Source organism: Sinocyclocheilus rhinocerous, unplaced genomic scaffold (assembly GCF_001515625.1).
Source record: "Sinocyclocheilus rhinocerous isolate Xijiao unplaced genomic scaffold, SAMN03320098_v1.1 scaffold303, whole genome shotgun sequence".
Taxonomy (NCBI): Eukaryota; Metazoa; Chordata; class Actinopteri; order Cypriniformes; family Cyprinidae; genus Sinocyclocheilus; species Sinocyclocheilus rhinocerous.
This window is the reverse complement of record NW_015656152.1, coordinates 900,570-915,692: the sequence shown is the minus strand read 5'-3', so window position 1 is coordinate 915,692 and position 15,123 is coordinate 900,570. Positions and strand designations below refer to the sequence as shown.

General features: G+C 35.9%; 2 protein-coding genes across 2 annotated transcripts in view; both read left to right on the top strand.

Moving 5' to 3' along the window:
* Positions 1–4,775, top strand: part of LOC107719407 (importin-13-like) — a 43,104-nt gene extending 38,329 nt beyond the window's left edge. The window contains exons 17-21 of the mRNA XM_016526820.1: positions 2,076–2,142; positions 2,253–2,311; positions 3,284–3,373; positions 3,481–3,662; positions 4,286–4,775. Of these exons, the coding sequence (XP_016382306.1) occupies positions 2,076–2,142; positions 2,253–2,311; positions 3,284–3,373; positions 3,481–3,662; positions 4,286–4,382 (495 nt within the window). The 3' untranslated portion in view covers positions 4,383–4,775. The remainder of the gene's footprint in view (positions 1–2,075; positions 2,143–2,252; positions 2,312–3,283; positions 3,374–3,480; positions 3,663–4,285) is intronic.
* Positions 4,776–8,756: 3,981 nt separating this feature from the next.
* LOC107719434 (protein eva-1 homolog A-like) overlaps positions 8,757–15,123 on the top strand; it is a 53,600-nt gene continuing 47,233 nt past the window's right edge. The window contains exon 1 of the mRNA XM_016526844.1: positions 8,757–8,911. Within this exon, the coding sequence (XP_016382330.1) occupies positions 8,809–8,911 (103 nt within the window). The 5' untranslated portion in view covers positions 8,757–8,808. The remainder of the gene's footprint in view (positions 8,912–15,123) is intronic.

Here is a 15,123-nt window from a genome sequence, read left to right as displayed (position 1 = left end):
GCTACTCTAAACTGCTCAAAACTCGCGTTTGAATCATCAGTGGCAAATTCTTTAAATATGAAAACGTACTTACAGACTGTGAGTCAGAACTGCCGGCATTGTAGTCTACTCTACCAGGATCAGGAAACAATCCTCCATAAAATGCGCTGGACACATCTGAATATTTGGGTTGAACTGTTCTGGAACGTTGTTGTAAATACAACTTAACCACTGATTTCTAGTCGTGTCCATTTTTGGAAGGCCAAAGTAGTTTCGCTTTCACAACGAAGCACACAGTGACTTCACGACATGACAGCGGCGGCAACAATACTACAGCGAGAATAAAAGTTAGGCCTTCTTTCTTTGTGTGAACATTTGGGCGGTGTTATGCAAATCTTCCCACATAGTGATGTAGGTATGTGGGGGCGTGTTAGAACGAGCCGTTTTAGGTAGGCGTGGCTGACTCTTAACTTTTATAAAGAATATCTCTTTGAATTTGAGACTTTAGTCTTTGCAACTTTACAGATCTTCTTTATGCACCAAGAGCTTGTAACACTTCAAAGAGAAAGGAAAAATTTAAATCGCATCATATGACCCCTTTAAGGGAAGTTAACATGTTATTGTGGGAAAACTTTAAATTAAGTATGGCTAACTAATATAATTTATTTACTTTACTTCAGTACTTTACTACAGTAAAACAGTAATATTGTGAAATATAACAATTGCATTGTTTTCTGGGAGTCCTCTTCCACTCCTCCATGACGACATCACGAAGCTGGTGGATTTTAGAGACCTTGCACTCCTCCACCTTCTGTTTGAGGATGCCCCACAGATGATCAATAGGGTTTAGGTCTGGAGACATGCTTGGCCAATCCATCACCTTTACCCTCAGGTGTGTTTGGGGTCGTTATCATGTTGGAATACTGCCCTGCGGCCCAGTCTCCGAAAGGAGGGGATCATGCTCTGCTTCAGTATGTCACAGAACATGTTGGCATTCATGGTTCCCTCAATGAACTGTAGCTCCCCAGTGCCGGCAGCACTCATGCAGCCCTAGACTATGACACTCCCAGCAAACTGTTTGCGGGCTTTCTTGTGCATCATCTTTAGAAGAGGCTTCCTTCTGGGATGACAGCCATGCAGACCAATTTGATGCAGTGTGCGGCGTATTGACATTTTCACTTAGGGGTGTACTCTCTTTTGTGGCCAGCGGTTTAGACATTATTGGCTGTGTGTTGAGTTATTTTGAGGGGACAGCAAATTTACACTGTTATACAAACTGTACACTCACTACTTTACATTGTAGCAAAGTGTCATTTCTTCAGTGTTGTCACATGAAAAGATATAATAAAATATTTACAAAAATGTGAGGGGTGTACTCACTTCTGTGAGATACTGTATGTCATACATTTTTTTTCTGATAAATAAGTTCAAAAGAACAGCATTAAAATAGAAATCACATTATAAATGTCTTTACTGTCGCTTTTGATCAATTTAATGCGTCCTTGCAGAAAAAAAGTTAGGTTCAAGATCCCACAAACCCCTTCCACTCCTTTCAGTGTCATTCCAGCCCAAAACCCGATGAAAGCCTAAATTAATTCATCTAAATGAATTGATTAATTGATTCAAATGAGTTGGCTCTCTCGTTTATGTCTTCTCATGAGGCTCTCATGAGGTTCTCCCTCTCTCTCGGTTTCTCTCTCTGTTTCTCAAATATCCTCTCATCCTCAATGAGTTTTTTAATGCATCAGTTGTCTTTATCGTACATGTTACTTAGATTTCTGTTGCATTCAGACCAACTGAGCAGAGAAAGTAGTGATCGAACAGATGCAAAACAAGTGAGAACACTAAAGAGAGAAAAATTCATCATACCTTTAGTTTCTATTGAGTTAAATTTCAGTATTTTAGTTTCTTTGGTGTTGATTTCTTACTTACCTGATCTGTTTGCATTGAATATGTACGTTTGGTTGATTTTCTAGAGCTAGACAGGTGTAGGGAGTGAGTGATGGAGAGTGGGCGGGGCACAGGAGTGATTGACAGGGTTTCAGGGGCGGGGTTTGAGGCATGTGCTCTGTTCATTGACTCTGTCTGATTCATAGGCCCTCAAACGGAAGCCCGATTTATTCTTATCCGAGAGTCTTGATGTGAAAGCCGTGTTTCACTGTGGTAAGTCTGTTTAAAATGTAGAAACCATGCATGAATGTGTGTGAATGTCTGAGCCTCTGTAATATTTAAAACACAGTCATTTCTCTAATGCCGTTGTGTTTCGGCCGAAGGACTGCTGTCACTGAAATTCCCAGAAGCCCCGACAGTCAAATCTACCTGCTTTTTCTTTGTAAGTCAGAGTTTGTCGCAACAACCTTACTTATTATTCACACCAAGAGCATAATACACTACTGGTCAAATGTTTGGAATAATTACAGTGTTTTTGAAAGACGTTTCTTCTGCTCACCAAGACTGCATTTATTTGATGGGGAATGCAGAAAAAACAGTATTATCATTTGCCAAATATTATTAAAATTTTAATGAACTGCTTTCTATTTTAATATATTTAAAAATATAATTTATTCCTGTTTTTATTCCGGATTTATTCCATCATTACTCCAGTCTTCAGTGTCACATGATCCTTCAGAAATCATTCTAATATGCTGATTTGCAGCTCAATTATTATCAATTATTATTGGTGCTCAATAATTAATAATGGTTGTTATTATTAATGTTGAAAATTAACAATAACAGTTTTTGCTGCTTCATATTTTTGTGGAATCCATGATGCATCTTTTTCAGAATAATTCGATTAAAGAAACATTATAAATGCCTTCACTTTTTTGATCACTTTTGATTCTATCTTGTACCAAGGTGTCCACAAAACTATTAAGCAGCACAAGTGTTTTCAACATTGATAATATTAAGAAATGTTTCTTGAGCAGCAAATCAGCATATTAGAATGATTTCTGAAGGATCGTGTGACACTGAAGACTGGAGTAATGATGCTGAAAATTCCGCTTTGATCACAGAAATCAATTACAGTTTTAACAGATATTCACATAGAAAGCAGTTCTTTTAAATTCTAATCATATTTCACAATATTAATGTTTTTACTGTATTTTTGATCAAATAAATGCAGCCTTGCTCAGCATAAGAGACTTCTTTCAAAAAACTTAATTCCAAACTTTTGTAGTGAATATTGTTTTGATGGAAGACTGTACTGACCCTCAGTTTGTGTCTTGACCTCCTGTGAAATATACTTTCATAAACAGTAGTGATGTGTAATATTGAACTGTTCCTTTGTTTGCGTTGACTGCAGACGGAACTAATACCGCACTGCGCAGACATTCCTCCTGTTGGTCAGGTCGTGCAGGAAGATGGTAAACTCCTCCTGTTGGCTGTACTGGAGGTGAGCTTGCAACTTTTCACCAGAGGTGCACAATGTATGGTGGTTGTTGAGTAATGTAAAAAAAAAAAGAAATGCACAAAAGTCTGACTGACCTGTTCTTTCATTAGGCCATCGGCGGTCAGTCGTCCCGCAGTCTGATGGACCAGTTTGCGGAGGTGCTCTTCTGTCTGAACAAGCATTGCTTCGCTCTGCTGACGGTGTGGCTCAAAGAAGCTCTGCGCTCACCGGGCTTCCCGTCCTCACGCGTCTCGGATGACCAGAAAGACACGTTCAGCCAACAGGTGCTCAGGTGAGATGGGTTCATGTAGACCATTCTGGATAGATGAATATTATTAGTGTTATATTTCATTTTATTATATGTATGTCTGCAGTATGTCTGTACTTTTTCTTTGCACTGGAAGTTCCTGTCACCAAGACAAATTCCTTGTGTCTGTAAACACACTTGGCAATAAAGCCCTTTATGATTCTGATTTACAATTCAAATTTTAAAAGGTTTTTCAATTATTTTCAAAGAAGTCACTTATGCTCGCCAAGGCTGCATTTATTTGATCAAAAATACAGTAAAAACAGTAATAGAACTGTTGTCTATATGAATATAGTTTAAACCATAATTGTATCCCTGTGATCAAAGCTGAATTCTCAGCATCATTCCTCCAGTCTTCAGTGTCACATGATCCTCCACATGCTCAGGAAACATTTGAAGACAGTTGTGCTGCTTCATATTTTTGTAGAAACCCTGATACGTCTTATTTTTCAGGATTCTTTGATGAATAGAAAGTTCAAAAGAACAACATTTATTTGAAATAGAAATCTTTTGTAGCATTGTAAATGTCTTTAATGTGTTTATTTTATTATTATATTAATATATGTGTTGATGATGTAATCTGTGTATTTTTCTCCACATCCACTCAGGGAGCGAGTGAATAAGCGCCGAGTGAAAGACATTGTAAAGGAGTTCACCCTGGTTTGCCGCGGCCTTCACGGAACCGAATACGCCGCGGACTACTGAGCCGCCGCTCAGACGGACACAGAGTGAGCGAAAACCCAAAAAGTACAACTCTCAGAAGCCCTCACTGCGATGCGAATAACACCATGTCAGAACTGACCATCTGAGAGTCGGGATCTTCCTCCGACTCGTCCTTCTCGCTCTCTCTCTCTCTTTCAACCACTCTCTCATTGGATTTTGGGGCGTCTGTAGGGCGACATCTCCGCTCTCCGCATCTCACAGCATGTTCGCTGGAAACCGTTCTTTGATTCTCCCACGATCGATCTTCCGTGGCTCTTGGGCTGTTTTCCTTGTGATGATTTGCATCCGTTTGAACGAAGAAATAGTGTTAGTTAAATGTTTTTTATTTTTATTTTGAAGATACTGACATAAAAAGCATATATATATATATATATATATATATATACAGTAAATATGTATATATACACACACACACATATATATATATTTATATATATATATATATATATACATACATACATATATACTGTATAATATATACGAGTCCGTGTTCTGCTAACAGAGAGAGGGACCAATACAGACTGATTTCTGTCTGTGGCTTTAGATCTGTCCTCTATATCTCTGTCTGTTTAACCCCTCACGCTCGATTCTGCCAAAATGTTGTGGACGTTTTTTAACGAAATGATTATTATGATTGTTTTTGATATAGATATATATGTATATATATATATATATTGAAAATTAGCAGCATATTTGGTGACTAGTAGAGACTGGGCGTTACACAACGAATAAGAGAGAGAGCGATGCACTAAGATAAAAAATAAAATTGTCATCATTTACACAACATCATGATGTTCCTAACCTGTACATTTTTCTTTAGAAATTCTTCTTCGTGTTTCATTAAAGGAATGTTGGTAGGTACATGCACACAGATAATGGGCTCAGTAAACATATGACATATATTTGAAAATTTATTAAAGGAAGAGTTCACCCAAAATTGCTAAAAATTTACTGAAAATCTACTCCCCCTCAGGCCATCAAAGATACAGATGAGTTTGTTTCTTCATAGGAACAGATTTGGAGAAATGTAGCATTCCATCACTTGCTCAGCAATGGATGCTCTGCAGTGAATGGGTGCCGTCAGAATAAGAGTCCAAACAGCTGATAAAAACATCACAATAATCCACACCACTCCAGTCCATCAGTTAATGTCTTGTGTAGTGAAAAGCTGTGTATTTGGAAGAAACAAATCCATCATTAAGGCATTTTTAACTTTAAACCATTGTTTCCTCTCTATCCATAATATTGTTTCCTCCAGTGAAAAAGTCGTCTTATCTGAATCAGGAGAGAAATATGGACAGATCAAGCACCGTTTAAGTAAAAACAGTCAAAAACATTGTTGTGGATTATTATGGATTAAGGGCTAGTATTTTGGCCAGAAGTGGCAGTTTAATGTTAAAACATCTTAATGCTGGATTTGTTTCTTACAAACACGCAGCTTTTGTCTTCTCAAGTCATTAACTGATGGACTGGAGTGGTGTGGATTACTTGTGGATTATTTTATCAGCTGTTTAGACTCTCATTCTGACGGCACCCATTCACTGCAGAGGATCCATTGCTGAGCAAGTGATGTAATGCTACATTTCTCCACATCTGTTCTCATGAAGAAACAAACTCATCTGTGTCTTTGATGGCTTGAGGGCAAGTACATTTTCAGCAAATGTTCATTTTTGGATGAACTATTGCTGTAAACACATACCGCATGTCTCTCTCTCTCTCTTTTTTGTTTCCGCCCATCTCCTTGCCGACATGTAGCATGTGTTGTGTTACATACGGGCCCAGAATGTGTCATAATCAGTGGACGAGGGCTGTTCTATCGTGTTCGTTTATTAGTGAGTCACAGAGTGATAACAAAGGAAGAGACAGAGACAAATGTACATTAAGGTTTTTTTTTCTTTTTTGTACCTTGTTTTAATTTATTAAATACATCTGAGATGGCATCTCTGGGTTCTGTGGTCTGTTTGCATGAATGAAGGTGTGAATGTTCAAATGTTCATCACAAGACTAAACCAAACCACAAGCTCTTCAGGTGAGTATTGGAGTGTGCAATGTTCAACAAGCCCACGTTGTTGGGCTACAGAAATGTTTTTGTAATTTTTACAGCAATTAATATTTCTCAGGGTGTTTGTTTTTGAAAGTCAGTTGCTGTATGGACTCGAATCTTAAAATCTTGACTGCAAGAAAAATGCTATTAAACGTACTATTACACTGTTATTGCACATGAAGAGATATAGTAGTTCATAATGATACATGTTGAGCTTTTGTGACAATGTGCCCCAATATAGGCTTTTCTGGTAAATTAAACAGTAGAACAATAATAAGGAACAAGGAATTCATGAAACAGTAACAGTGGTGCTAAAGACCGCATACAGTAAAATTCATAAAATGAACAGATGCCCTGAAAACTGATAGAAATGGCAGTGAAAGGTAAATGCAATGCCAGTTGAATCCTATTGAATCCATGCTGTTTTATTTGATGAAGGGGAGTTACTGCAGTTCTTAATATTGACCAGCAGATGTCTCTACAGCTCTGGAGAAACATGGAGAGATTGTCACAAGTGAGAACCAAATGAGAAGATAGTAATCAGGAATTTTTTTTTTTGCTTTATGTACTCAACATGACCTTGAAGTCTTCACAGACATCAGCTTGAGATTTTATGAAACGGCTGGCTTTTCCAGTTTAATAAGGTATTTTAATTTTAATTTTGCATGGCACCGTTTAATGTTAATTGCATTTAAATTTAAAACATTTAAATTTAGGTTGGGATGCTATTATTTATTTATGTTGTAATTATTTTATATTGTATTATAATTTTTCATGCATTAGTTCATTCCTTTAAAAGGGAAACTGGAAAATGCATGGAAACAATTTTAGTAGACAACGTTATATATATAAAAATGTTATTGTTTATGCGTATGTATATGAAAGACATGGCAGCTGTTTTGTAGAATGGCCCTTGTACTGGTATTGCGATTCTGTCCAAACAGTGTTCTAAAATATTCTATTGTATTCTATTCTACACGAAGTCCAACTTGTTCCAACGTCTCTACACTGTAAAAAATGATTGTGATTTTAACAGTAAGAGACTGTAAAAATGCTACAGTAAAAACCTATTAACTGGTTAACAGTAAGTTTCCATACTATATTCGGTGAATAAATGTAATTACATTTAATGTAATTTTACAGTAAAATACTGTTAAAATACGGTTTTTGGAAAAGAAAAAGTTTTTGTATAATTTACAGTGAAAAAACGTAAATTGACACTCCCAGAATTCCCTGCATGACACTTCATATTTGATGTTTTTTTGTTGAATAAACATGTTTCTTAGTTTTTTTCTTATCAGTTGTGTACACTAGGGTTTTATCTTACATCTAATGTTGTTAAATTAATGTCTATTGCATTATTTCAGAATCATGTGTGTCACCATGATGGGGTTTAGTGTTTGTGTGAATGACACTGTGCACCTTCTATATATAAATATTGCCCTCAGCTCATAGAAAAGCTGAATGGTTCAAAACCGATATTAACACTTCAATATGTTGGTTTATTAACATTACATCAGTTAATGAAATACAGTATTTTATTGTGAATTTAAGTTAAGTCTGTAAAACCTAAAATGTTGCTACCATATTTTTTACAGTGACGTTCTGGCAACCACAGCTGCCGGTATTTTACCGTAAATGTCAGATTTTTTTTTTACAGTGTAGGTTATCTTGCCGTTTCCCTTATTTTCAGTGTAATTTGGTATTTTCAGTACGATTGCAGTCGTTTATGACTGTGTCAAATAATTACTTTAAACAATGCATTAAAACAGTGACCTATTGACACCATTAAATACAATATAACACCTGTATGTCTGGTTTAAACACTGCGTGACGTACAGAACAGGATCTCTGGGTTTGGTCCAATTATAGTTTATTTGATAGTAGGCTATAGAATTAGCAGAGATTGCAGTTTATGAAATAATACTCAAACTGAAACTTTAAAATTGAGCACAAATTAGTAATCGCACGGGATAGGTACAACCTGACGGTGAGTAAATCTTTTTTTAGGTGTACTGTTCCTTTAAGATTAAAGAGTTTAGATTTTTTTTATCTTTTACTTTTGTGTTTGATATTCTGAAATACTTTATTAAATATTTTGTTTATATAAACTCTAACACTACAGTGTATTGGCAGTCGTACCGATAAAGATTTAATGAATTGAATCGAATCATCAGTGAGCGTGAAATTTAGGGACTTTGGGACCAGGGGGACTTCCTCTCTCTCTCTCTCTCTCTCAGGTCTTCTCTGGTGTTCTTCTGACTCTCTCTCTCTCTATCTATCTGGTGTCTCCAGACTGGAGTCATGGATTTGGACATCACTTTACGTCCTGCGGTCTGATCCTCTCGGGAATCATCGGAACTGATGGGACATTTAAGGATGTTTTTCCCTGATGTCTCATATTCACTGCTGTTGTTGGGAATCTCGTGTCTGACTGGCTTCACTAAAACTTCACAGGAGTTCTCAGGTACTAAACACCACCATCATCATAATCACCTACAAGAGTTTGTGTAATTACACTTTATCATATATGTATTTATCCGTTTAAAATGTCAATAGTTTCACACGCGATTAGTCGAAATTCTCAGATTCGCATTTTGACATTTAAAATTTTTTTTACACTTAACTTTCCAGTTTTTTTTTTTTTTTCATGCATTGTTGAGGTGTTGATATGACATACGCGCGTTTATTTCGTCCTGCAGGAGTAAATATTAAATAGAAACATTGTAACAGATTCTTTCGCGGGAACTTCCGTGACCGACGCGATCAAAGAGAACGTGCGCGTGTGCGCTCTCGCTGATTTACACTGTTACATGGCCTCTTAATATACAGTTAATATATACAGTGGGGTCCAAAAGACTGAATAATTCATGAAAATACTTCTGTTTTGCATTTTAAAATAAATATAATATTTGCTTTACATAGGCCTAATTATATTATCAGAGTAACAATTTGGAATTTGACTGAGACTTTGAATTGAAGCAACATAATGTCTTTTGAGCCCCTTTGTATATTATATATGATATTCATTGTATGCGATAAATGCATGAAGCATTGATTTCATGAACACTGATAGCTGTGCATATTTAGACTTCGATATAAGACTGTATGTCTTTTTAAAGCATGATGAGAAGATCTACATCCTCAGCACTGCTTGAAAAGTTTCTCTTTAGTTTATGAAGGTTGTGTTTGGTCAGTGAAGACATTAAGGACATAACAGAGATGAATTGATCAGAAACAGCTGTGATGTGGTGAGTGAAGGCAGATCTCAGTGTGCAATGGCATTCTGTGTTTGTTTTTATTAGAATTTTGATTCTAGTGAACTTCTTAATTCACTTAAATCTGCACAGCTTTGCTTTGGATGAAAAATAAACATCATGTTGTTGTTTTTTGAGTACCACAAATGAATCTTCATTGACAGTTAGGTTTATTTGTATAGTGCTTTACACAATACAAACAGATTCAAAGCAGGTTTATAGAAGATAGAGTCTTACTGGGTGAATCTCACGAAACCTGTTAAAGCCATGTCAGGATATAAAAAATAAAAAAAAAGTCTGTGTGTGTTTGTTTATTTATTTCAGGGTTATTATTATCGTGAAACTAAAACATTTTCATTATAATATAATATAGTCATAAAAACTATATAGATATAAAAAATAAAAAATGACAAAAAATACACAAAACTTGTTGATAAAAAAGACAAAAAATTTATTTGTTTATAGAATTTAAAATAAAAAAACAAGCCTATTTTTGCACTGTGACATTATTTTCATGTCTCATTACTGTCATGTGAAGAAAATATTTATTTAAATTGTAAAAAATGTATATGTCACGGTAGTGTTTGCCGTTTAATTTCTGCTTAAATTAAAACAAATCTGCACAGAATGCTTTTATTATATTAAAGTAACAAGACTCAGTAAATATCAATGAGAATAACAACAACAACAGGACTCATTACAAGATGGAGAATTGTGAGGGAAATGTGTTTAAATAATGCAACAAAATACAAAAGATGAAACAAAATTCTTAGGTGAAATATGAGCAAGACTTGCTTTTGTGAGGTTCACCCTAATACGATTGCACTGTCCTGTCAATGAAAGACATATCAATGGAAGATTGTTGGTTATTTTCAGCCGAACACACAGAGTTGTTGTTCTGTCGGGTCACACGGGACCGTCCCTTGACTCTGAAAGACTCTCACACACTCTGGAATGTCCGTTTGATTGACAGGTGCTTGACAGAAGCTGTCGATGGAGACGGAGCATCTGTTGCCGGGCAACAGGCCTGTACATCTGTCCTACAGGAACTTTGTGCCATTGTGTGTGTGCTGTGTTTTATCTTGGTTAATTAGCTTCACATACACACACGCACACACACACACACGCGCATTTAGATTCATTGTGTGGGTGTTCACTACAGTGAAAGTGCTCATAAAGCTGTAGGCGGGGCTTACTGAGGCCACTGAATGGGATGTGTGGCTGTTAAAGGGTCAGGAGGTCAACTGAGGTCAAACCGTTTGATGATCCCAATACACCATTACGACTAGAGGAATGTCTGTCTGTCTGTCGTACTGTCATTCATGTGCTTCAGTCTGTAAGTCAGCATGAAATGGCATTTAAAAGTGCACTAAGTAAGTTTTATTCACTGTAAAAATGTTATGGAAGGAATGAGCAGAGTCCTTGATAGATATGTGTAAAATAAATGGAAAAAAATGTAGTTATATCAAAAAAGTGAAACTGAATACTTAGCTGTAAGTATAGGGCGCAACTTAATTTTATGCATCTGAATCAGATTGGCTTGTGAATTAATAATGAATGAATTATTACAGTTTATATTGTAATCATTTATTATAATATATTATTATAATATTAATTATAATTTATTTATCATTTAATTTAATATACATTAAATAATTGTTTACACATTTTTATAATATTTAATAATATATTGTTAAATAATGTGCACTAGTTAAAGACCTGGAATATGAATTAAGTAAGTAGTGTTTTCTTCAAATCAGTGTCATTTTCGGGGCATAGAGGAGAAACAATAATGTACAGTATGTGGAAAATAATGTGTTTTTTTAACTTTAAACCGCATAAACACATTTCATTACACCAAATACACAAAATAATGTTCTTTTTAGCAGCATCATATGACCCCTTTAAGTTTTTTATTAGTTTTTATATTTCCATGTATTTATTTATTTATTTTTATATTCATTTTCATTTCATTTGTTTTAATTTTAGTTGAAGTTTTTGTAATTTGTTGTGTTCTTGTCATTTAAGTGTTTTTTGTTTTTATATATATATATATATATATACATACATATATAGTGTATATCGTTTTTATTCATTTTTATTTCAGTTTTAGTTATTTTAGTACTTAGTTTAATATTTAGTTAAACTAAATTACAGTGATAAAGATTTTGCCTTGGCAACTCTTGGCAACAATTTTTTAAATATATTTTATTTCAGTTAACATTTATTTTATTGAAAGTAACGAAAATGCCTTTTTAACGGTTTTAATTTTAGCTTTAGTTTTAGTTAACTATAGTAACCCAGCTTCCGATTTGGACTGTCTGTGAACGTGTAAATATTTTTGGCAAAATATTTTCTTTATAAATTCATCTGTTACCAAACGCTCATGACTGTGGTCACATTACGAGTCCAATCTCTCGCTGCTGACAAGATGGAAAAATCTTGCTGCTGGAAGAGAGTAAATGCTTAGCTTAGCTGAGGTGAGAGGCGCTCTAATAACCTTTGTAATCCAGAAAGCCAAGAGGTTAGAGGTGTGTGTGTGTGTGTGTTTTCTCAGGGACTTTGTTCCGGAGGTGGAACATGAAACCACTGCCTTCTGTTTGTAGAAAAGACCCCCTTCCCCAAACTCCAAGGCCCTTTTTCACATCCGGACCCCTCTCACATACACACTTATCTTTACTGTGCTGTTAATTATCAGTGTTTGCTAAATCAAGCATCACTATTACTACTGTTCATATATAATGTTTGATTTATGACTGTGGAGTTTGATTATGGAGTTGGAATAAACCCCAAAACATTAAATCATCCTGTATATGAATGATTCCTAAAATCATCTGTCTTGTTGAGGAGAGGTGTGCTGTAAAACAGGTGAAAAACCCCAGACTTACATTGAAGGATGGGCTGATGCTGCCCTATCTAGAGACCAGAATATTGACTTGAGAAGGGACTCCTTTGACCAGTAAGCAGTCACTTAGAAACCAGCTAGAAAACCCCAGTAACAATATAGAAACCACAACAATGTACTGGCAACCACACAGAACACACTAGCAACTGCGTATTAACCAGCCAAAATACTTTGCTGATCAGGTGAGCACCACACACAATTTCTTCGGAAAATGAAATGATCTAGTTTTGATAATTGTCACATACCATCACAGACACATACCGTATGTTGTGCAGGAGCACTTTATCAAACACCTCTCACACACACACAGAGGTGAGTTGTGTCTGAGCACATCCTGTGGTTGTGTTGTTATGTCTACGGCAGAACGCTGTGTGTGTGTGTGTGTGTGTGTGGTCCTGGTATTTCCTACATAGTATGGATAGTAATACTGGTAAATTTTGACCTTGTGGGGACATTTTTTGGGACCCATGAGGGTATACGATTATGAAATACACATATGATATGTCCCTATAAAACATGGAAACCTATGTGTGTGTGTGTGTGTGTGCGTGTCATATATTAGCACCTCAATGTCTTTATTGTCTCTCTTTCACTTTTGATAATTTTAATGCGTCCGTGTTGAATAAAAATATTAATTTCTTTATTAAAAATCTTACTGGCCCCAATCTTTTAAATGGTAGTGTATATATTTTTCTTTCAGTTTTTTAAGTCATAATTATCAGCTTTAGTGTACAGTCCTCAATTAAATAATGAAGTAAATGTGTTTTAATGCTGAGTGTTGACCTCGTTTTTTAAAACTCATTAGTCTTGCTCATTATTTTGTCATTAGAGCTTTTTTTGTGGTGACTTTGTGGACTATCTGAGGTATGTTCGGTCATTATTTTAGCAAATCCGTTTGGTGATGCTATAGTGCTGCAGAAATAATATCAGCTTTGTTTCTCTCACTATCCAACATCGCTTAACCTGCTAACCACAGAGTTAAGGTTTGACTGGTTAACATGGTCCAGTATAGCCCCTGATAGTTGTAACTACAGCATGAGTTCAAAAGTTGCAGTGTATTCTGATTAGATAAATATTTGTGCATTATATTATTGTACATGTATATTATATGATGTTATATTGGAGCAGAGCAGCTGAGATGAGTGGAAATGATAATGGACCGCTCTATCAGCTGTTACACATCTACAGATTCACATTTTTGACAAAGGAAACGATAGATGATAGATGCATAAATGAGCAATGAGAAAAAACAGAAGTAGAAAAAGAGAAGAGGAGCAGAGGAGAACAAGGAGCTTTTGTTTAGTTGATCACATCCTGATCCTTTAAAACTCTCTTGCTCATAGAGAAAAATAGCCATAAAATCACCCCCCCCGCTACACTTTGGTTTATTATTTTGCGTTTCAGATCTACCTGCATTTAAACTGCACATACAAAAACTTAACTGTGATTGGTTGCTTTACATTTTCAATCAGTATTTTTTCTTAAAGGGGTCATGAACTGAGAAATCAAAATTCCCTTGATCTTTTGACATATAAGAGGTCATTGTACTATAAAAAAACATCCTGTAAGTTTCAGAACTCAAAACTTTCTCGTTAGTCTAAAAAAAGCTTATATTGAAGCCGATCTGCCAAAACGACAGGTTGTGGAATGTGTCACTTTATGACATAATAAGTGTGTCTAAACCCCGCCTCCGCAGAAGAAGATCAACGCCTGCTTGTACATCACTGCCTGTTTAGCTCCGCCCACCGATTCTACATCACTGCCTGTTTAGCCCCGCCCACCGATTCTACATCACTGCCTGTTTAGCTCCGCCCACCAAGTCTACATCACTGCCTGTTTAGCCCCGCCCACCGATTCACGCATGTAGTGTAAATAACGAGAGGCAAATGCAGGTCTACGCAGAAATCAAATAATAAAGATGCTCCGAAGAAAACAAGCTGTGGAAAAACAGTCTTTGCATCGCCTTCCTTCTGATCCCAACATTAGGAAAGAGTGGATGAGCTTTATTTTTAATGAAGATCCAGATTGAGTCAGTAAGAACTTGGTCCTTTGTTCACTTCATTTCACTGTGGATCCGTTTACAAACAAAGCACAATTCAACATAGGATTTTCAGAAAGATTGAAACTAAAAGACGATGCTGTGCCTACTATACTTTATCTGACAGTAATGTCACTCCACACAAGTGTGAGGAACTGTTTTTATTATGTGCTGCTTTGTCTGTTATTACAGATCGTTTGATATGGACTGAGTATTTATGCGTTTTTAACCCAAATCACAGCAGCGTCCATCTATGAAGGATGTAGCTGTCAAACACACACAACTGTTAGCCAATCATAGCGGTGGGCATTTACTTCTGAGTCTACAACCAGTCACGTCTATTCAAACAGAGCGTTCTGATGAGGGGGTCAAAACAGGACAGAAAATAGCCTATTACTTCTGAATTATAATTTTTTTTATGTAAAAATCTTGATAACATTATAAGTGGACCTCAGAGAACAGTACAAAATAATAAAAAA